The 24,271-nt window shown below is 38.9% G+C and overlaps 1 protein-coding gene across 6 annotated transcripts in view; it reads left to right on the forward strand.

Annotated features, from left to right (window-relative positions):
* LOC148865004 (low-specificity L-threonine aldolase 1-like) overlaps positions 1-10,638 on the forward strand; it is a 55,034-nt gene extending 44,396 nt beyond the window's left edge. For all 6 annotated transcript variants that reach the window (XM_088976761.1, XM_088976763.1, XM_088976762.1 and 3 more), the window contains 2 exons: positions 10,257-10,323; positions 10,410-10,638. In XM_088976761.1, the coding sequence (XP_088832887.1) occupies positions 10,257-10,323; positions 10,410-10,448 (106 nt within the window). In that variant the 3' untranslated portion in view covers positions 10,449-10,638. The remainder of the gene's footprint in view (positions 1-10,256; positions 10,324-10,409) is intronic.
* The last annotated feature ends 13,633 nt before the right edge of the window (positions 10,639-24,271 follow it).

Here is a 24,271-nt window from a genome sequence, read left to right on the forward strand (position 1 = left end):
CTTCCCAAGGGTAAATCTACAGTTGGATGTAAGTGGGTGTATGTAGTCAAACACAAGGCTGATGGCTCTGTTGAAAGATATAAGGCACGGTTGGTAGCCAAAGGGTATACTCAAGGTTCAAAGTATCGATACGATACGAGTTTCGTCCGTATCGTATCGGCACTTAGAAACGGCCGAAACTCTATGTTTTTTTAGTTTTTTTTCAAAGTTTGGTTTTTTGGAAAGCTTATAACCTGTTTTTTATTATTAAAAAAATTGGGGGTCTGAAACACCTGTATTGTTTTCAAAAGATACGATATGATACGCCCGATCGTATCGTATCGATACTTTGAACCATGGGTATACTCAGACTTATGGCATTGATTATCAGGAAATGTTTGCTTTAGTGGCTAAAATGAGTTCTATCTGTGTGATTTTGTCTCTTGCGGTACACTTCTCTTGGCCTTTATATCAGATGGATGTGAAAAATGCCTTTCTTATGGAGACCTACAGGAGGGAGTTTATATGGACCTGCCATCGGGAGTGAGCCTTCCTAATAGTGAGGGAAAGGTTTGTTGCTTAAAGAAGTCCTTGTATGGACTCAAAAAATCTCCTAGAACTTGGTTTGATAGATTCAAAAGAGCAATCTTGATAGTTGGGTTCTCTCAATCTCAGGCTGACCATACTTTGTTCATAAGAATGCATGATGATTAAGTGACTATGCTGATGGTTTATGTAGATGATATTGTTTTGACTAGAGCTGACATCTCTGGAATCTCTCAGTTGAAATCTTTTCTTGCCTCTTGAGTTTGAAATCAAGGACCTTGGTGATCTTAAGGGAATTGAAGTAGCAAGATCGAAGAAGGGTATTTTCATTTCTCAAATAAAATATATTCTTGACTTTCTCTAGGATGTTGGAAAATTGGGATGTAAACCAATTGGAACCCCAATTGATCCTAACCACAAGCAATGTTTTAAAATGCGGTGGTGTGACGCGAGGCGTTCCACTACCTAGAGGTATGAGTAGTTCAGAACGCAAGAGGCGTAAGCCTTCCGAACACAAGGAGGCGTAAGTCTCCTTAAGAGGAGGGAGGTTAGGAGGGGGAAGGGGGGATATAATTTTTTCTTTATTTTTAATAAAAGTCTTTTATATTGAGAAGAATAAAGACGCATAACATTAGTTGAAGGGGGGGTCTTGTCAATCTCAATATGAAGTGTTTGTCAATCTCAATATGCTTTGTTTTATCACGAAAAACTAGGTTGGTAACAATACTGATGGCTATCTTATTGTCACAATAAAATGACATGGGGCTGTCAACTACAATCCCATTTCTCCCAACATGTTCTTTATCCAAAGCATCTTTGCAATTCCATGCACCATAGCTCTGTATTGAGCCTTAGCATTGGACCTTACAACCATACTCTATTTTTTGCTTCTCCAGGTAACCAAGTTTCCTCCCTCAAAGGTGTAGTATCTACTAGTAGATTTCCTATTACTTATAGAACCCGCCCAGGCAGCACCTTATTTATATTAGGGTGGCAATAATAAAGGTAAAATTACACAAGTGCCCATGTGACATAAAGTATTAGAAATACAACATTCTCCTTGTTTGATACTTGTAGATTTTAACAAGTTGTTTGAACTTGATTGTAATGCATCTAAGGTGGGCATTGGGGCTGTTCTAATCCAAGATAGCAGACTTGTAGGGTATTTTAGTGAGAAGTTGACTAGAGCCTTATTAAATTACTCTACCTATGATCTTGAGTTTTATGCCATAGTGCAACCATTGCAGTTTCAGAGATATTATTTGCGAAGTAAGGAGTTTGTGCTGTTTTCAGATCATGAAGCCTTGCAATTCCTTAGGGCAACATAAATTGCACCCTAGGCATGCTAAATGGGTTCTTTCCTTAAAGGATATACTTTTGTGCTCAAGCACAAATTCAGGACTCTAAATAGGGTGGCTGATGCCTTGAGCAGAAGACATTCTCTTTTAAGCTGTGTGGATTTGAATTATTGAAGGAGGAGCAAATGGAGGGCGAGTTCATTAAGAAAACTACGGGTGATGCTGAAGTTGGAGAAAATCAAGTTTATTCTGGCCGAATGTTTCCTTTTTAAAGGAAATTGCTTATGAATTCCTAACACATCTCTTTGACAGATCATTATGAAGGAGGCTCATGAATCTGGACATTTTGATAGTGATATAAGACCTGTGCTCTGATTTAGGAAAGCTTCTTTATCCAAACCTTGAGAGTGATGTCTCTTACTATGTGCAAAGGTGTCATATATTCCAAACAACCAATGGAAATGCTTGTAATGCTGGTTTATATACACCTTTAACGATTCCTTCTTATCCTTGGGTTGATATTGCTATGGACTTTGTTCTTGACCTGAGTAGAAATCATTTTTTGTAAATCAGGAAGAATTCCTTGTGAAGAGAAAGAAGAAGAAGATGAAGAGTTTCAGCAGTAGAGAAGAAAGGAGAAGAAAGAAAAAGTGGGATGATAACCAGAATTGAATTAGTTCTGGCCGCGAACCCCTCATTATATTTTATACTTAACTTAAAAGAATGAAAGATTACAAGAATGCCCTTAGTAGGGTGGCTACTAAAGTAGCTGAACAGTCACAATGTAAAAAATATAAGCTAATGGGCCTAAAGCCCAACAACTTCCTAACTTAACAACTTAAAATAAGAATAAAACAATTGGGCCCAATAACTAGAAATCGGCCCAACTCAACACTCCCCCTTAAGTTGGGAGTAAATGTCACGCATTCCCAATTTGCGTAGATCATGCTCCAGCTTGTTCCTTGCAACACCTTTTGTGAGAACATCAGAAAGCTGCGGATCCGAAGCAATGTATAGGAGACAAACTTCCCCAAAAGTCACCCTTTCTCTAATGAAATGTCTATTCACCTCAATGTGCTTAGCCCGGCCATGCTGAACTTGGTTATGGGCAATGTTAATTGCTGCCTGGTTATCACAGTACAACATCATAGGTTATTTTGCCTATATATCAATCTCTCCCAATAGGGAACGGATCCAAAGAAGTTATGAAACTCCATGTGCCATGGCCCTGTATTCAGCTTCAACACTTGATCTTGCCACCACTGTCTGTTTCTTACTCTTCCACGAGACAAGGTTACCCCCAACAAGGGTGCATACTCCTGAACTAGATCTCTTGTCATCAAGGCATCCTGCCCAATCTACATCTGTCTAAGCCTTTAGTTTCAACTGTCCATGATCAACAAACAATATGCCTCTACCCGGGTGTCCTTTTAGATAAGCAAGAATCCTGTCAACAGCCTCCTAGTGCTGGACTCGTGGAGCATGCATGTATTGACTTACCACACTACATAGGAAATGTCTGGTCTTTACATACACAAGTATAGTATCCGACCCACAAGTCTCTGATATCTCCCAATGTACTTTACTGGCTCACCTTCTGATGCATTAATTCTGTGATTCTGATCAATAGGAGTACTGATTGCCTTTGTTCCAAGCTTCCCTGTTTCTTGAAGAAGATCCAAGACATACTTCCTCTGAGAGATAAAAATTCCATGTTTTGATCTTGCAACTTCAATGCCTAAGAAGTATCCAAGTTCTCCAAGATCCTTAATTTCAAATTCTTTGTGTAGTTTCTTCTTCACACAATCAATCTCACCTAGGTCATTACCTGTAACAACAATATCATCCACACCAAGGATCCCCTTTGCTTCACAAACAAGGTATGATCGGATTGAGTCTGAGTGTATCCAAAAGTAACCAAGACCTTCTTGAACCTATCAAACCATGCTCTAGGAGATTGTTTCAAGCCATAAAGTGACTTCTTATGCCTGCATACCTTTCCCTTTTCAGCATCACTGTAGAAGCCAGAAGGAAGATTCATATACACTTCCTCTTGCATATCCCCATTTAGGAAAGCATTCTTCACATCAAGTTGAAACAGGGGCCAAGAGTGTGTGGTAGCAAGAGAAAGAAGTATCTGAATAAAGGTTATCTTTGCAACTGGTGCAAAGGTCTCTAAGTAATCAATGCCATAGGTCTGTGTGTACCCTATTGCAACAAGTCTGGCCTTGTACCTTTCTATACTTCCATCTGCCTTATATTTTACTATGTAAACCCATTTGCATCCAACAGTCTCCTTGCCCTCTGGTAGGTCCACAATTTCCCATGTCTGATTTTTAATTAAAGCTTCCATCTCTTCCTGTATAGTTGTCTTCCACTCAGGTTTGGAGAGAGCCTCACTGACACCCTTGGGTATAGACATAGGGTCAAGAGAGGAAAGAAAAGCACGATAGGAAGGAGAAAGTCCACTGTAGGATAAGTACTGTGAAATACAATGAGTAGTACACTTTCTCTTCCCTTTTCTAAGGGCAATAGGAAGGTCCAGGTTATCTGTAATGGGATTAGTAGAACCAATGGGAACTGAAACAATAGAGGGATCAAGAGGAATACTTGAATCCGTGTTAGCTGAATTTGGAGTTTCCAAGGAACCAATAGGAAGTGATGTGAGTTCTGTTGCAGTGGAATCAACCTCCCTATGAAATTTCTATCGTGAGTAACGCTGAGAAGCAAGATGCAAGGGAGGTGGTAAGGTAGGTGACACAGGAGGATCAGGCACAAGAGTGGACACAGGGACTAGAACTGGGAGAGGGATAGACTACTCACTCACTTCCCCAAAACATTCCCCCTGAGAAGGATTCTTCAAGAAGTATGTGGACTAAAAAAAAGTGACATCCATAGTAACATACCGACTCCCAGAGACTGGATCATAGCAGTAGTACCCTTTCTGATTTTTTGCATACCATGGAAGACACACTTCTTTGCCTATGGGTCAAGCTTCGAGCGGTGAGGACCAAGGATATGTGCAAAGCAGACACACCCAAACACCCTAAGAGGAATATGAAACATCTCCCCCTCAAGAAAAAGGAGACTGAATGGGGTGCTGAATCCAAGTATACGAGAAGGCACCCTGTTAATCAAATATACTACTGTGAGAACTGCATCACCCCAAAACCGAACTAGAACTGTAGATGTGATCATCATGCTTCTTGCAATCTCAACAATGTGTCTGTTCTTCCTTTTTGCAACATCATTCTGCTGTGGACTGTAGGAATAGTTGTTCTGATGGACAACACCATATTATAACAGATATGAAGCAAGGTGTTTTTCAAAATATTCTTTGGCATTGTCTGATCTGAACACCTTTGTTCGTGTTCCAAACTGTGTTAGCACCATCTGATGAAATTGCCTTACCACGATGGTACCTCATCTCGGGATCTCATCAAGTAAACCCAATAATATCAAGAGAAATCATCCACAAATATGAGAAAATGTCAAAAACCACCCATAGAAGGAACATGATAAGGTCCCCACACATCAGAATGAATAACGTTAACTAGCTTTAAAGGAATGTCTACAATGCTTTCCAAGTTGACAACCTTTACACTCCAGACTTGACAAACTAACAGACTCAAATAGTTTTGGAAACAAAAGACTCAAAGAAGAAAAAGGAAAATGACCCAAACAATTATGCCAAAGCATAATCTAACCCACAAACCCTTACTCACTGTCCTTGCTGACATGATGACTCTGATGAGGAGGAAGCACATCCAGGAGGTAGATTCCATTCACTTCACGACCACTCCCAATCGTCCTCTTTGAATCCAGACCCTGCAAGATACAATGACCAGGAGAAAAAATTACTGAGCAGTTCAGGTTCTTAATCAAACTACTAACAGATAACAAATTAGTGCTCAATTTGGGAACATGAAGGACAGAGGGAAGGGAAATGGAATGACTAATCTTGACAGACCCCTTCCCAGCAATGGGAACATGAGATCCATCAGCTGTGGGGACCCTATCTTTGCCAGAATAGACCTGGTAAGAGGAAAAAATAGTGGAGCTATGGGTCATGTGCTTAGAGGCTCCAAAATCTATAATCCAAGGAGGTCCCTCCTTACTTGAAGTAGAAACAAAATTTGCAGTGGCATGTGAACTACCTGTGTGAGCAAAGGAAGTAGAGTGAACTCCACCAAAACCACCTGAACCTTGTTGTCTGCCTATTGCTGCACTAGAACTGGCTGTATCCCGCTGGTTGAAAAACTGCCCATACCTCTTAAGTTCGGCCCTTACTGCAGCAATTGCAACATACTCCAGAGCAGTTGTAGTAGGAGGGGTCAGAATTTCACCAGTGACTGCCATGTGAGCATTTCCCTTCTTATTTTTGAGTCTACTTGGCATAAGATGTGGATGAAGCTTCCAACAAGTATCTCTTGTATGTTTAGGCTTCTTACAGTAGTCACAGATCAAATATATTTTGTCTTCCTTCTTGATCTCACTGCCACCCCGGTCTCCACCTTGTTTAGTTCTCATAGTACTAACCATGGCTAACTGATCAAACCTAGAATTTTTCATCATCACATTTTTCCTACTCTCCTCCCCTGACACAAAGGCATATGCCTGGGAGAGGGTAACACTGTCCCTAGAAAGAATGTGATGTCTTGCAATATCATACTCGGGATTAGGGCCAACAAGAAATTCAAACACCGTATACTTGTCTAGGTGTTTTTGGTAGGTAGCTGCATCCTTAGTGGTTTCCCAAGCAAATGTCTTTAAATGGTCACTGTCCCTGGAAAGAATGTGCTGTCTTGCAATATCATACTCGGGATTAAGGCCAACAAGAAATTCAAACACCCTATACTTGTCTAGGTGTTTTTGGTAGGCAGCTGCATCCTTGTGGTTTCCCAAGCAAATGTCTTTAAATGGTCAATCTCCTGCCATAGGGTTTTAAGGGCTGAAAAGAAAACTACAATAGGTCTATCTCCCTTCCTTGTAGCAATAATCTGATTTCTCATTTGATAAGTCCTAGCAACATTCTTCCTCTGTGAATAGGTTTCTGCAACCCCATCCCATATTTCCTTAGCTGTATTTGTGCATAAAAAGTTTGTACTTATATGGGGCAACATGGAATTACACAACTAAGTCATCACCATATAATTCTCCTGTACCCACCGGAAGTTGTTAGTTTCGGGTTTCACTTCTTCACCAATGATATACCCTAACTTCCCATGAGCACCAATGGCCATCTTTGCAGATTGTGACCATTCTAAGTAATTCGAACCATCCAAATTAACTATAGTAATGGTCTGAGCCCTCGAAAAGGTCTCCAACACCTCCCACTGGTCTATTTCACTCCCGGGCTTGTTTTCAACTCCGTGACCCTCCATACTTCTCGAAAGGTGCAAAGAAAATTACTATAATATGCAAGAAGATTAAATGAAACACTTTTGGAACCAACGACACCTTTCTGGTGCCCTAGATGGTCCTCTCTCCAGAAACCTCCAAATCAAGTAGGATTTGAACCACCCCCTACAGAAAACTCCAAGGAACACTAAAAAATTAGGGCGCCACTTCCTAGGTCAAAATTGAAGAGTCCAACAGAAACAGGACTCTCTCTCTTTCTCCAATTTTTCCTGATTTTGATGAGAAACCCTAGACCAGCTATAGGGCAAAACAGATTCACCAAAAAATCCAAAAACTGAGCTTACCTGATATCTTTGATCAGCCTCTTAAATCACCATGCAGTCGGCTGATCTAGGGCTGCATGAGAAAACAGCTCAAGGAACCTTTGGCCTTGCTCTGATACCAAGTAGAAATCACTTTTTGTTAATCAGGATGAATTCCTTGTGAAGAGAAAGAAGAAGAAGATGAAGAGTTTCAGCAGTAGAGAAGAAAAGAGAAGAAAGAAAGAGTGGGAATTGAATTAGTTCTGGCTGCCAACCCCTCATTAACAAAAAACATAAGCTAATGGGCCTAGAGCCCAACAACTTCCTAACTTAACAACTTAAAATAAGAACAAAACAATTGGGCCCAATAACTAGAAATCGGCCCAACTCAACCACCTGCCCAAGATTGCTAGAGGATGGCATAGTATTTTTGTGGTTGTGGACAGATTTTCAAATATGGCTTACTTTATTTCTTGTAAGATAACTCATGATGCAAGTAATATTTTACCAATATTTTCTTCAAGGAAATAATTTGATATCATGGAGTACCTACTACTATTACTTCTGATAGAGACTCTAAATATATGAGTACCTTTTGGAAGGTTCTTTGGCAGAAACTTGGTGCTAAGCTTCAGCTTAGCAGTACTTGTCATCCCCAAACTGATGGACAAACTAAAGTTTTTGATAAAACTTTAGAGAACATGCTTAGAGATCATGTAAAGACTAGGCAAAAGTGTGACTTAGCACTAAAAAAGCTGGATTTTGAGTTCAATTTCTCAAAGAATAGAACCACTGGACTTTTCCTCTTTTGGAATAGTCTTTGGAAGGAATCTTCAAAGACCATTTGACCTTTTCCTATTCCTAATCTCAAACACCACAACAAGAAGGCTGAAGATGTCATTGCTGAATTGGAGAGGACTAAGTTTTGAAGAAAGCTATGCCAGATACAAAGCAAATGCAAATAGACACAGGAGAGAACTAAGTTTTGAAGTGGGAGATGAAGTATGGGACTATCTTTCTAAGGAAAGGTATCCATATGGTGAATTTCACAAATTGTGAAATTGAAGCCCAAGAAAATTGGTCCTTGCTAGACTTTGGAGAAAATGGGAGCCAATGCATAGAGTTCAATTACCTCTACAACTTAAAATTAGTGATCCTTTCAATGTGAAGCATTTATCATCTTACCATGGGGAGCATGAATTAGATAACTCGAGGGCAATTTATTTTCAAGAGGGGGTGAATGAGGCAGTGCATCCCTTGGATATCAAAAATATTGATGAAAACTTTATTTGATAAAAGGGAGCATCCAAATTTTCATAAACTATATGGAAAGAGAAAGATGACCGAGGAAGGAAAAGCAGCTCATTAGCAGCCCAATAGTCAAGCCAAAGTAGCATCAGTTGAGTCCAGTTTCTGTTAGGTTTCTAGTATATTAGTTTTTATTTTTTTTAGAATTACTATTAAAAGTCGGAGTTCTACTTTTTCTAAATAAATCAGTTTCCTATTATAAGTTAGTTTTCCATTGCAAGTAAGTTTCCTTTATCTTTTGCAAGTCAGTTTCCTTTTTCTTTTTGGAGTCTTATTGTAATTAAGTCTTCCCTATTATAAAATGGAGGGCTAGTAAAGCTTTCGGGAGTAGAATTGATATTTGAAGTTAATTAATTTTCGGATTACTGTTCACGCTACTGAAATCTGCCTTACTAGAGTCAGGTAACCCTAGACTCTTTCCCTTTTTAACTCTTTTATTGAATATAGCTCTTTCTAATTTTGTGGATTAGACGTTGTTCCAAAAACTAGAAGCTGAATAAATTACTGGGCTAAGAGACTTTGTTCTAAGAATTTTTGGTAAGTTAATTAAAATACAGTCTACCATTCGATGCTGCGCTACAGCATGGAAGCCAAGATGTCATTGAAATGATCTTTCCTGACATTGGTTTTTCTAATGCTTTGTGTATGAGTCATTTTTTTTGGCTTTTGTAATGTGCTTTGTGAGGACCAAGAAAAGATTTGGGGATGGCCGTGATTTTTATTTCTGTTTATAATTTCTACTGGATTGAGGTTGTTCTATTTACTCCTAATTGTGTAAAACTGAATTTTCAATTACTAGCTTACAGGTTGCTAATACTATTTTCAGGACAGATTTTTAATAAAATGCTAGAGTAGGTAGTATCTCTTTCATACCAAGTTAGGAGCTCTTTCTTTCAACTAACACTGGTTGAATGTGATGCTGCTCATAGGCTTATAAAACTTCCATTTTATGATTCTGAGACATGCATATTATTTCGTCATCTATTTGAACCCCTTAGACTCCAAGATGGTGCAGTAGAAAAATTAAAACAAAAAGTAAGCATCAATATTCTTGATCTTAAAATTTTTCTTTTTCCAGTTTGATATATGTAGGTCTGTGAAATTATGTTTTGAGGTGGCCAAGATGTTCTTATCCTGTAGGTTGTTAACACATAACTATTCATTCCAGAAGGTGAGATTCCCACCTTAATTTGAGCTAAAGAGAGATTATTGTCTAGAAGTAAACAACCACTGTTCGGTAATGCCATAAGTGTTCGAAATTCATTTTCACATTTCTTATTTTTGGTATATTGTGGTTTTTATATAATTTAAGTAAATCATGGTTGATTTGACTATACATTTTTAGTCTTTTTGTGTTTGCTTCATACAATTTATAATTTACTTATAGTGAAATAACTTGTTATTTGAATACATTGAATTTTGTAAACCTAAGGTTAGGTATTTTTCCATTTCACTCTTTCAGCATCAGGCTTGTTCTCCACCACCAAATTTCAGAATGTGATGTCCAGTATACTTTGTCATGCATTCAGGTGATAAATAGTTCTACCTAGTCTTTATTTCCCATGGATTTTATTAGATTTTGTAAGGCTGATATTTGATTATATGAATATTGCAGCAAGCTGTTCAACTCCAAGTTGAAAATGCTAGAAATTGAGATTTGTCTGGTGGCCCTCGATGGCTCCTGCTCTGTCTCAGAAGAATGACTTCCTTTTCTTGTTAGAAAGATGTTTGGAGGTTGAAATAATAGGAAATATGTGCTGTGCCAAATTTGTGAACTCTGGATATTTTGTTTCTAGTTTTTTTTTTCCTTTACCTACTTATCAAAAGCATTTCTTCTTCTTCCACTTCCTTTTACCTATCCAAAGAATTCTATTTCCATTTTCATTTCTCAAGCAATTTCTATGGCTTTTGTAGGTTTTATTTACCATGTCTATCATCATAGCATTATCACAGTCTTTGAGTTGGTTGCGTGAACCCTGCCTTGCCTTTGCATTCTATATTGAATGCTTAATTTGTAAGAATAGAGACCCATTCTTTGTGGTTTATTCATGTTTAATTTTACAGGCTAATTGGGTTGTCTCAGTTAATAGGATAGTTACAGATTTCTTAACAGTCTTAAGTTGATTAACTTGTAGAGCTTGATATAGCCTTAAATTTGTCTCCATGATGGGTTAGAAACTTCCCATAGCTTGGATATTGAGTTTTGGTTCCCATCCTGGTCAATCAAACAAATATGTAAGTAATCCATTTGCACTGGTTGGGAAAGGAGAGAAGATCAAGACTGTTGCTTTTCAGAAAACAGAGGGGTTGGATCTTCATACAGTGAACTCATGGCAAAAGGTAAGTTGCTTTTCTTAATCAATATACATATTTGTACCGTTTCCTATCAAAAGAAAAAAAGTCAATATACATATTTGTGTCCTGGGGCTAATAATAACACTTCTGGGTCGTGAGAAATTTCAGTAACTGATATTAGTTGGTATGAGAGCTAACCCACAGTTACTAAAGTTAATCAGCTTAGTTTAAATTCTTTAATGGTTCAAAACATGCTGCTCTCCATGTTTTGATTGAGAATCAATTTTGTTTGTTTGATTGTAAATTCTTTAGAAAAAGTATGTATTGTTTATGGTTCTTTTGGACTATGACAGATCATGGGACCTCTCTTTCTTTCTCTCTCTTTGATATTTGGTATTTAATTCATGTGGGAACATTCAAGCTATATTTTTCTACAATTTTATGATGTGGAATATGTTGGAGCATTTGGTTTCTATATTTATTTTGTAACATTCAGATTTTTCTAGAGAATTTTTTTTTTTGATCAGCAAGAAATATATTTTATTTATTGTTTAGATTGAACCACAGAAAATTAGTACAGCTTGGTGATGGGAGTGCCATTCCCAACTTTTAATCCCAAATTACTACAATTTTCAGTCCCAAGTTACATAGCCACCCAAAATAATTGTTGCCTCAAAGCCCCTTGTTTGGCAAAGGAATCAGCTAGCCCATTTGCACTCCTTCTTACCCACTTGGTTTTTCTAGAGATATTTGTCAACAAACTTTGACTTTCCAGTGACCTGCATGCACTCTGTGACCTTCCAGTCCTTGCACAGTCGAAAATGATGGAGCTTTTGGCCAGTGCCAACAGATGACTCTAAACTTAGCATATAGTAATTTTATAGTTTTGTTTTATTTTCTTCTTTTTTGTAAGAAAATTTCACAAAATACCCTATTAATATGAGGACTCAATAATTTTCTACTTGTTAGAGAATATCAACCTATTCAAGGACCTCTCCTAACAGCTTAAGCTTTTAGGTTGAATGGTTCTTTAAGATGGTATCAGAGCCATTTTGACCAAGTGGTCTAGTGTTCGATCCTCGTTACCCCCATTATAATTAAATAAGTTTCAACACAAGGTATGGGTGGGTTTGTGCTTGTTCACGCTAAGTTAAGAGCCTGGTATATGGAATCCTTCAAGTCAATTGCTAGTAGTGTGATCAAGGTTCAAAGTATTGGTATTGCAAAGAGTATTATAAAAGTGACTTTAGGATATGCATTGGGATACACTTATGAAATGCTTGAATATGGTGGAATGATTAGGATATTCATGAGTACACTAGGGAAAGTCATAAACATCCCACAAATGCATCAGTAACTTAAGTCTAGGCTCAAATGACTATGGATACAATATAAATATACAAGGAATACATATTTTAAGAATTTTGTGAAGTATGAACTACTGGATACACTTGAAAAATGTTGGAAAATGGTGGAAGAATTAAAGAAGCCACTATAAATCTCTTAATACCTTAAAAGTACTATTGTTAATGATCGATTAAAGTTTTCTTTCTTTATTTATCTATTTTTGTCAATTTTCTGGGTGATAAGGAATGAGTATCTGTATATATCTGCTGACAGTTATGGATATTATTGATCGATATAGACTGGCATGAGGTGGGATTGCATAGATGCTCCAGCAATATTTTTCCTGTGCTGTGCACTGACCCATTGAAAATCTAATACAATATGCCATGTATCAGATGCATCATATCAATATTTTGAACCTTGGAATTGGATGTGTAGTGAATAGGAAGATTGGTTACTTGGGTAATGTGTTAGTACTTAATACACATTTTATACATTGGTTGGTTGGCTATAAAGCTGAAAACCCTCAAGATTAATGTGTATGATGATATTTTAATTAAGTTCATATTCAACTCCCTACATAAAGTATATGATTAGTTGAAGATTGCCTTTTCCACATACAAAGAAAATTAGAGTATAGATAACTGGTACCCGTAATATCTAAAAAAGATGATAAGCTACAGATAGCTCCAAGTGCCCATATAACACTGTTTGAAACAGGAAATAAAAAAAAATCAATTACAAATACAACCAAATAATTCTGACAATCAGAACGACTCAAGACTTCACGATGTGAATACAGTGAAGTTTAGATGCAACTACTGCAAGAGATTTGGACATAAGAACAGTTTCAAACTAAAGATACATAAAGAAGAGAAAAAGGCTTATCAACAACCACCAGTTTAGAATTAGGAAACAAGTACTGAAGATTAAGGAATAGTGAGTCTTCTAACTGCTTTTAATTTACTTGTAGTTGGAAGTTTTATTTTAAATGGTTGGACTCTATATTTAATAATTAGTCAGTTTTAAGACTTGTACAAAAAAAATAAAATAAAATTGGTCAGTTTTAAGTATGTCGAGATTGTATGAGGCAAGAGTCTTTTTGATATTTCTTGCCTTTTTGTATTTGGGTACCCATATGAGGGCTTTCAAGTAATTTCTCTCACATAATATAAATTTCATGTTTGAGAGAGTGAACAGTAACACTCTCTCCTCCATTTGTTACTATCTCTCCTCTTTCTTCTTCTCTTTTTTTTCGATGAATAATTTGAGTTTTATTAAAATACTTTATGTAAAATCAGTACAATCATCCCTTAGAGAGGCACGAACTGCTACCTCTCTTACAAAAGAAAACACATTACAATTGTGCCCTGAATAAAATAGACCTGTTCACCCCTTGTTTAGCTAAAGCATCCGCCATCCCATTTGCTGATCTTCTCACCCATTGTATCCTTAAATTCATATTCCTGGTTAGCTATGTAAATTTTTTCATTTCACTCCTATAGCACCAAATTATAGACTCAGGATTCCTTAGCCATTCTACCACCACTTTCAAGTCCCCTTCTATCACCACATTTGTCAAGTTTAGCTTACTAACTATCTGCACCCCTTGAATTGCAGCAAGCAGTTTAAGAGAGTCCCCCCATACCTGTAGGGCCAAAAAAAGTGCTCTACGTTTACCTTTTCCATCTCTCACCACCCCTCTACTTTCAGAAGGGCCTCGATTACCTCAACTACTCCCATCAAAATTCAGTTTAACAAAACCTTCAATTGGTGGTATCCAGACCATCTCTACTCTGTCCTTTCTCTTAGAGCTTTTAGCAACTACTTCTCAATTCTTCCATATATCATCAAAGGTGAACTGGAAGAACAACTCCAGAGTCTTGATCCAGTGGATCACCCTAACCATCACACAAATCCTGATTTCTTGCTTCTCTCCTGTAAGATGATTCTTGCATTTTTCCGTTTACAAATGGTCCAAAACAAGACTGCTTTGACACATCTCCACATTATCCTCCCTCTCTTCTTTAGCCAAGTAAAACAGGAGGGATCAAATTACATAGTAACCTCCGTAGGTAACATCCACCTGCACCCAAACAAAGAAGAAAACCAAAGCCAAAATTTGCAACAAAGGGGCAGGAAATCTGTAAGTGACAACAACTCTCATTACTGGATTTGCATAAGATTCACCAGTTTGGGGAGAGGTAAGAATTAGGTCTTCTGTTCTGAAGCAAGTCCATAGTATATATCTTCTCGTGAACTACTTCCCAGTAGAGGGCTCTTACCTTGGTCTTCTCTTTCTTCTTCTCTTCTCTTCTTCTTCTTCTTGCTCTCTCAACAAAACCCTAGATATTGCAACTTGGTATCATAGCCAGTTTGATCCAGTGGTCTATTGTTTGATCCTCGTCATCCCCAATTATAATTAATTAAATTTCAGCACAAGGTATGGGTGGACTTTTGCTTGCCTATGCTTCAAGCCAATGGGCTTTCATGTGAGGGGGTGTGTTGGAGAATAAAAACCTATTCAGGGGCCTCACCTAATAGCTTAAGCTTTTAGGTTGAATGGTTCCTTGAAATGGTGTCAGAGCAACTAGAAGCTCTTGGGAGAATCTTCTTCTGCTGATCTTTGCTTGGAGGATGAATTGCTAACATCAAACTGTTGTTGGATGACGTTAGCAGTCTGTATAGGTGATGGTGGATATCCCTAAAAACTACATGGCTGACTCACCTTGATTTTAGATGAATTTTGATGTCTTGTTGCTTTTTGATTTCTCTATGATTTATTTTGGATTTTTCAAGTGGAAAATCACAGAAATTCCAGATCTGGTTTTGAGGCTTGTTTCTCTTGTTTGATGGGTTCTCATCTTGCGAAACCTGATTCTCTTAGGTTGTTTTATACCTTGGGAATGATGGTAAGTGATCCCTTAGTTTTTTGAACCCTAAAATGTTTTTGGGAGTTTTTCTTCTATTTTTCTGTTAGCTAGCTTTTTGGCCCCTATTTTGGCCTTTAACTGAATTGACTTACTTTTTTGGGTTGTTTGTGTTCCAGTTGGGTGTTGGGGTCTTCCTTGGTTGTCGAGGAAGTTGTTGGTAAAGTATGGAATCACCAAATGATGTATAGATGGGCTCGAGTGTGTTTCCACAAAATGTTGATGTTTCCAGTGGTATGATAACCACTATAAAACTTGATGGAAGAGTGGTTCCAATCGGCTAAGCTTACCATCATAGGGAGAGGTAAGTTGGGATTTGTTTTCTCTGTTGCTACAGTAGTCCGAACCAGTAGAAGAGGAGAAGAAGAAGAAGAAGAAGAAGAAGAAGATGAAAGAATAGTCGAACCTAATAGGTTAAACCCTATTAGCCGACCCTTAATATTGATTAGGCTCTAGTAGTATAAAGACTAAACTGCCCCCACTTAAGTATGTGACAAGAAGTCTCTTTAAAGACTGCCACATAAGCACATAACTTAACAGAAGTCAATTGATTAATCTCCCTTATTCGACTAGCTCTAACACTCCCCCTCAAGCTGGAGAATATATGTCATATAATCCCAGCTTGTTACATATATAGTTCATTCTCCCTAAGCTTAAGTCTTTTGTAAACAAATCTGCCCATTGATCACCTGAGCCCACATGTTCTGTGCTTATCTCTCCAGTAAGGATCTCCCTCACAAGGTGGCATTCAATCTCTATGTGCTTTGTTCTCTCATGAAAAACAAGGTTGGATGAGATGTGGAGTGCAGTTTGATTGTCACAGTACAATTTCATATGTTTATCCATGGAGAACCCGATTTCTTGTAGGAGATTCCTCAACCATAATAATTCACATGTAGTGTGTGCCATGGCTCTGTACTTGGCTTCAGCACTGCTTTTAGCCACAACCGTCTGCTTCTTACTCTTCCATGTCACAAGATATCCTCCAAGAAATGTGCAATAACCTGTAGTAGATCTTCTATCAAACACAGAGCCTACCCAATCTGCATCTGTATACCCAATTACTTAAAGTTTTCCTCCTGGTTTGTACAATAACCCACGGCCCGGAGCTCCCTTCAAGTACCTTACAATTCTAAGAACTGCATCCCAGTGAGGTATACGAGGTTTCTGCATAAATTGGCTCACCACACTGACTGCAAAGGAGATGTCTAGTCTCGTGATAGTCAAATAGTTCAGCTTCCCCACTAGTCGTCTATACCTTCCAGGATCATCAAATATTTCCTCTATATCACTGCTCAACTTAACATTTGGTTCCATAGGAGTTTCAGCCGGTTTTGCACCTAACAGTCTTGTTTCATCCAGTAGATCAAGAACATATTTTCTTTGGCACAAGTTTACACCTTGTCTTGATCTAGAAACTTCTATACCCAAGAAATACTTCAATGTCCCAAGGTCTTTTGTTTGAAAATGATTTTGCGGAAAGACCTTTAGTTTATCGATCCCCAATTTATCACTACCAATTTTGACAATATCATCCACATAGACCACTAATAAAATCTTTCCAGCTTTTGAATCATAGCTGAACACTGAGGGGTCAACCTGGCATTGTTTCATTCCAAAATTATTCATCACTTCACTAAACTTCCCAAACCAAGCACGAGGCTATTGTTTCAACCCATAAATTGCCTTTTTCAGTCTGCACACTTTACCATCCTCCCCCTGAGCAACAAACCCAGATGGTTGCTCCATATATACTTCCTCCATAAGGTCACCATGAAGGAAGGCATTTTTAATATCAAGTTGAAACAAGGGCCAATCATACATAACTGCTAGGGAAATTAACACATGGACAGAGCCAATCTTAGCCACTGGAGAGAAGGTCTCCATATAGTCTACTCCATACAAATGTGAATAACCTTTAGCAACAAGTCTGGCCTTCAGACGCTCCACACTACCATCTGGCAAGTATTTAACAGTATACACCCATTTACAACCCACAACATGCTTACCAGGTGGAAGAGTAGTGAGCTCCCATGTGTGAGTATGCTGAAGGGCAGAGAGTTCCTCCTCCATTGCCTACCGCCACCCAGGTGAGCTAAGAGCCTCTTGGACATTCTTAGGTATAGAAATAGATGACAATAGTGAAACAAACTGGCGGTGTGAGGCGGAAAGGCGAGATACTGAAACAAAATTGGAAATGGGATGGAGGGTACAACTACATTTACCTTTTCGTAAAGCAATGGGTAGATCAAGTCTTGAGGGTTCAGGGACAGGAGCAACAATAGGATCCGCAGACAAGGTAGAAGCTGGAGGAGGAGCCGATGTCTGTCGATGAGTATACACGTGCTGGATCGGTGGTCGTTCAGTAGGGATCTGCACGGGAGGAGGTGAAGGGTCAATCCCAACAGGAACACCCGGAATGGGATCACGGACTGGAAGAGGAAGAGGAAGCAAAGGTGGAGACATAGATACTTCAGGTGCCGAGAAGAAGGGGACAAACTCAAAAAAGGTGACATCAGGACAAACATAGAACTTTCGAGTAATGGGATTGTAACACTTGTACCCTTTTTGAGTCCGAGAGTAGCCAAGAAAGACACACTTAATGGAGCGTGCATCCAGCTTGTCTATTCTAGGACTCAGATTGTGAACAAAACACACACAACCAAAGATACGAGGTGTTAATGGAAAGGGAGACAAGGTGGGGAACAAGATAGAGAAGGGAGACCGACCATGAAGAATGAAGGAGGGCATCCGATTAATGAGGAAACACGCAGTTACAACATCACTCCAAAATTGTTTAAGAACACTCATATGATGGAGAATAGACCGAGCAGTTTCAAGGAAATGGCGGTTCTTTCATTCAGCCACCCCATTTTGTTGAGGAGTGGATGCACATGAAGTTTGATGAATGATGCCATGTTGTTCTAAATACTGTTGAAAGGATGTAAGAAAGTATTCACGACCATTATCTGAATGAGATTGGAACACCAAATTGTGTACGTATTTCAACATGAAATTTTTGAAAAATGGAAAATAATTCACTCATTTCTTTCATTAAGTAAATCCATGTCATCCTTGAATAATCATCAATAAAAGTGACAAAATACTTGTAACCATTATAAGGCTCTATTTTGATCGGGCCCCAAACATTTGAATGAACCAAAGCAAAAGGACTCAACATACGACTTTCAACTCTAGGATTGAAGGGAACATGACGATGTTTCCCATACTGACACGACTCACACTGTAACGACGACAAATGACTCAAAGACAGAACCAATATGTTGAGTGCCTTGAGAGATGGATGTCTCGTCGACAATGCCATTGTAGAGGAGTGAGAGAAGTCTGAAGTGCAACTAGCGATCCACCACCATCAAGGTAATACAACCCATTAGCCTCATGCGCCCCACCAATCTTCTTCCCCGTCTTGAGATCCTGAAAAACACAAAAGGAAGGGAAAAATGCAATAGAGCAATTGAGAGTCTTGGTTAATTTACTAATAGACATAAGATTGAATGGAAATTTGGGGACATATAGAACAAATGATAAAGAGAGAGAAGCCGTGTCAACATTGCCAACACCACAAATGGGAGACGAGAAACCGTTGGCAAGGGTAACAGTTTGAGATGTGGAAGTTTCAGAGAGGGAAGAGAACACACCTGGAGTCCCGGTCATGTGATCAGAGGCTCCAAAGTCAATAATATAGGGAGAGGGTTTGGATGACAGACAAGCTATACCTGAGTGGGCAAGGGTGGCAGTAGTATGCTGTGAAGTAGTCTAGAGGAACCGCTCATACTCATAATGCGGTACACTCACCATCTCCTTCCCGGAAATAGATGTAGATGTGGAAGGAGTTAGATCTGCCTGTTGGTTATTACTAACATCAACCCCACCAGCTACAACATGATTGACCCATGTAGAAGGAGGGCCATGGGGATCATAGTAGAAATTTACTGAATGTCCGTCCCTGCCACAATGGATACACTTCCTTGTAGAGTTACTTTTTCCTTTGCCACGACCTCCCCCTGAGTCACGACCACCACCACGGCCAAATACGGAACCACCATGACCTCCTCGGGAGGCATGTCCTCCCCCTTTAGTACCACATCCACCTCCTCTGGCTATCACAAATGCTGATCTGTCAGACTGTGTGGGATTCTCTGTAGGTCCCAAAGAAATCCTACGAAGTCGTGCAAACACTTCCTCAAGTGTAGGAAGAGTAGAGCCCCCTAATATTTGGGCCCTAACTTGTTCATATTCTGATTTCAACCCCACTAAGTACCTAGTGACATCTAGTTGTTCCCTCTGTTGTTGCTGAACCTTAACATCTGGAGTGAGGGGATGATAGACATTGAGTTCATTTATGAGATTCTTCATACTGGCATAGTACTCTTCTACGGTTTTATTCCCTTGCTGCAGATCAAAATACTCCTGATAGAGCTGCCCAGAATGCAGCTTCTTGGCATGTTCCCGTATGTCCTTAGCTGTATCTAAGAACATAAAGTTGGCACTTATTTTGGGTTCCATACTATTCCATAACCATGTCATAATTTAGGCATCTTCCTGTTCCCAATCATCAAACCCTGAAGAGTTAGCTGATAGTTTATCTTCCTTCACATGCTTCACTTTCCTCTTTGCCTTGAGAAAAACTTCTACTGACTTGGCCCATGGAACATAGTTCTCACCATTAAGTTTAATTGAAGTCATCTGTACACCCAGATAATCAGAGGGAAACACCACACTATGTTTTACTACAGCCATCTCCAGTTGCTGCCGTGATGCTCTTCCAATGCTGCTTCTAATCTGAATTCCCAGTCACCAACTAAGTACTGTTGTCAGGAGTTTGATGTTCCAGGAACTACAACAGTCCCCAAACACAATGATTGGTACACAAGATTTTGTTCTTGTTCACACCACTACTGATTTCACAAAACCATGAATCACACTGACATTAATTCAGCATTTACTGACCACATACAAGCCCTCTTACAGCTACTCAACAGAGATTGTGCATCACAAGCACCACCACATAGCCATAGCTGTCACACATGTTGCAGACCTGTCTGACCTTTTTCAGAGGGCACTACAAGTCCAAAGAAAACTCAACTAGTGTCACTGCAGTACCCCTTACATCATTCGGCCACCTGCAGTAACCCTTACACCATTCGGCCACTGTAAACACAACCTGTTCTTGGACCTTTTTCCAAGAACCAAGGCAACAACAACCTAGTTTTCTAGGTTCTGATCAGTCCTCACAGATTTTTGAAGACTTTCAACCCAGAAATATCAACAACACAAAAAAAAGGAGGTAACCAACCTTCTTTTGAGAGCTTCAGTCGACCATTCACTGCTGAAGTTGTTCTCTTGAAAAAAAACACAGGTTCTGCGCAGAGAAAGAGGAACTGAGGTGTTCTCAGACCTAGGTCGAACCTGTGTTCTCCATTGTCAGCCCGGAAAGAAGAAAAAAAGAGGCCACGAGCAGAAAGGAGCAGGTCACAAATCTGTGAGGAGATTAGAGGGCAACGTCCTGCTCTGATACCATGTTTTCTCTGTTGCTACAATAGTCCGAACCAGTAGAAGAGGAGAAGAAGAAGAAGAAGAAGATGAAAGAATAGTCGAACCTAATAGGTTAAACCCTATTAGCCGACCCTTAATATTGATTAGGCTCTAGTTAGTAGTATAAAGACTAAACTGCCCCCACTTAAGTATGGGACAGGAAGTCTCTATAAAGACTGCCACATAAGCACAGAACTTAACAGAAGTCAATTGACTAATATACCCTTATTTGGCTAGCTCTAACAGGATTCATTACAGGCAAGGAGGTGAAACCAAAAATTGAAGAACCTAAGTTTGGAAAATGGGAGCTGGATAATGTCTTGGATGGTTTGTTCAATGCAACCTCACATTGCTCATAACTACATGTTCCTCTCATTTTCCAAAGATATTTGGGATAGGGTTGTTGCCACTTACTCATAAGTTAATAATACTGCTAGAGTATATCAGCTTCGGAAAGAAACTTGTAGTAGGCATCATGGAGAGAATAGTGGCCATGTATTTCTTCTCTCTACAATCTCTTTGAGAAGAAATGGACCATTTAAAGGCTCTAGAGTGGAAGTATCCTATAGATGGTGAGTAGTATAGGAAGTACATTGAGGAGAACAAGGTCTTTGACTTTCTGATTGGCCTGAATCTGGAGTTTGATTTCACTAGGCAGCATAATCTTAGTGCAGGTGCTGGCTACTGCTTACTCTCTTGTGCAAGGGGAAGAAAGTAGAAGGGCAGCCATGATGTAACCTCCTATGATTGAGCACTTTGCCTATATGCCATCTATGTCCAAGCCGAGTGTTAGTGAGCATCTTATTACTAAGAAGACTAAGGATGTCATCTGTGAAATTTAAGTAGCCAAGATATGCTAGAAACTAAATGCGTACTAGAAATCAGAAAAGTTTAAAACTGGAAGGAAAGGTAACGGTCATTTAACTACAGTTAGTAATGATGGTCAGTCTTCTGATTGTTCACCCCCTCCCATGACTCCTCTGGTCTGACGGATAGACTTTAGAGTCTCTTGTTGCACTTGGAAAAGAGTGGGGCATCCTCCTCACCTAGTTTTGGTAATCTGTCAAGTGCATATGCTAAAATAGGTACTGCATTTGCTTGTTCCACCTCCTAGGGTCTTCGAATGTATTTGTTTTGTTCATGATATGAGTCTTTCTAAGCATAAGTTTGATCTTAAGTCCATTAAATGTGTTTTCCTTGGTTACTCTCTTGTTCAGAAAGGATATAGATGCTTTGATCCCCAGTATGGTAGGAGGTATGTTTCTAAGGATATTACCTTCCTAGTGTCCTCATCCTTTTTTTAGTCATCCCATTCTTCTCTTTAGGGGGAGATTGTTAGTGAATATTGAACTCCATTTTGCCTTCTTGTTCCTTTTTGTGCCTTCTAGTTCTCTTTCTTCTCATCCTTGTAATGAGGGAATTCTTTCTCCTACTGATCCTAACCTTAATCTTCCTATTTCTATCTAGAAGGGAAAGTGAACATGTACCAAGTATCCCATTACTAATTATGTGTCGTATGAAACTCCCTCACTCTCCTATTGTGCCTATATTTTTGCCATTTCTTTTGTTTCTATTCCTCGTGTTATAGAAGCAATGCATTTTTTTCACTGGAAGGAATCTATGAACCAAGAGATGGAAGCCTTCATAAAGAACTACTAGGAGATTGTGCCTTGTCCCAAGGATATGGTTCCTATTGGGTATAAGTGGGTGTACACTATAAAGCACAAGGCTGATGGTTTAGTTGAAAGGTATAAAGCTTGACTTGTGGCCATAGGATATACCCAAACCTATGGCATTGACTATTTAGAAACCTATGCTCTAGTTACTAAGATGAATTCTATTCATGTGATTATATTACTTGCACATTTTTCTTGGCCTCTATATCAGATGGATGTGAAGAATGTCTTTCTTAATGGAGATCTGTAGGAAGAAGTATATATTCTTAATAGTGAAGGGAAAGTTTTCAATATAAAGAAGTCTTTATATGGGATCAAGTAGTCTCCTAGAGCCTAGTTTGTCAGGTTTAGAAATGTCGCTTTGAAGATTGGATTCTCTTAGTCTCGAGTTGATCACAACTTGTTCATGAGAAAATTTGATAGTTAGTTAACTATGTTGATAGCATTGTTGTGACAAGGGATGGCATCATAGGAACATCTTAGTTAAAATCCGTCATTGCTTTTGAATTTGAAATTAAGGATCTCGGTGATTTTAAATACTTTCTTGGAATTGAAGTTGCAAGGTCCAAGAAGGGAATCTTCCTTAGACTCCATGAAGTTGGGAAATTGGGATGCAAGCCTGCAAAAACCCAAATACCACAAGTTGAGTGCTACTAAAGGAGACGCTCTTCCGGACAGTGGGGCCTTTCAGAGAGTAGTTAGCCACTTTCTTTACCTTTGTTTGACTAGACCTAATATATCGTATGCAGTTGGAGTGGTTAGCTAATATATGCATGAGCCCAAAACTTCTTACATGCAAGTTGATGATAGAATCTTGGTTTATTTGAAGGAATGCCCTAGTAAAGAAATGTTGTACTTCGTCCATGGACATCTAAAAGTTGAGGCCTACAAAAATGCAGATTGGGTAGGGTCTATTAATGATAAAAGATCTACATCTGGTTATTGTGCCTTAGTTGGAGGCAATGTGGTTTCATGGAGAAGTAAGAAGCAATCAGTTGTTGCTAGATCCAGTGCTGAGGTAGAATACAAGGCAATGGACTATGGGGTGTTAGAACTACTTTGGTTGAAGATCTTGTTGACTAAGATGGGCACCCAAGCTGATACTCTAATGAGACTTTATTGTGACAACCAAGCAGCCATAATCATTGCTCACAATCCTGTTCAACATGACCGTACAACACATATTTAAGTGGATAGACATTTTATCAAAGAGAGGATAGCCAAAGGAGAGATTTTCCTACCTTTTGTAAGGTTGGAAGACCAACTCGCTAACTGTCTCACTAAACGCCTTCATCATCCAAAGTTTGCTAAGAACCTAGGCAAGCTGGACGTGATTGGCATATATGCTCAGCTTGAGGGGAAGTGTAGAGATTGTATGAGGCAAGGGTCCTGGTATTTCTCTCATATAATATAAATTTCATGTTTGAGAGAGTGAACAGTAATACTCACCCATTCGTTTCTTTCTCCTCTTCTTCTCTTCTCTTATTGCTCTCTCAACAAAACTCTGGATATTGCAACTAAGTACTCTTATGGTAGTTTACTTAAACATCTATTTGAATTATGAGTTTGTACATAAGTAGGACATGCATTGTGTTTTGGATGTTTATCTGATAATTGAGCTCAATTTTCAATTTATAAGAGGTGTTTTTGGTATTATGGTGTGGTTAATATAA

The sequence above is a fragment of the Nelumbo lutea genome, chromosome 3, assembly GCF_056320005.1.
Source record: "Nelumbo lutea isolate HS-2025 chromosome 3, American lotus-T2T, whole genome shotgun sequence".
Taxonomy (NCBI): Eukaryota; Viridiplantae; Streptophyta; class Magnoliopsida; order Proteales; family Nelumbonaceae; genus Nelumbo; species Nelumbo lutea.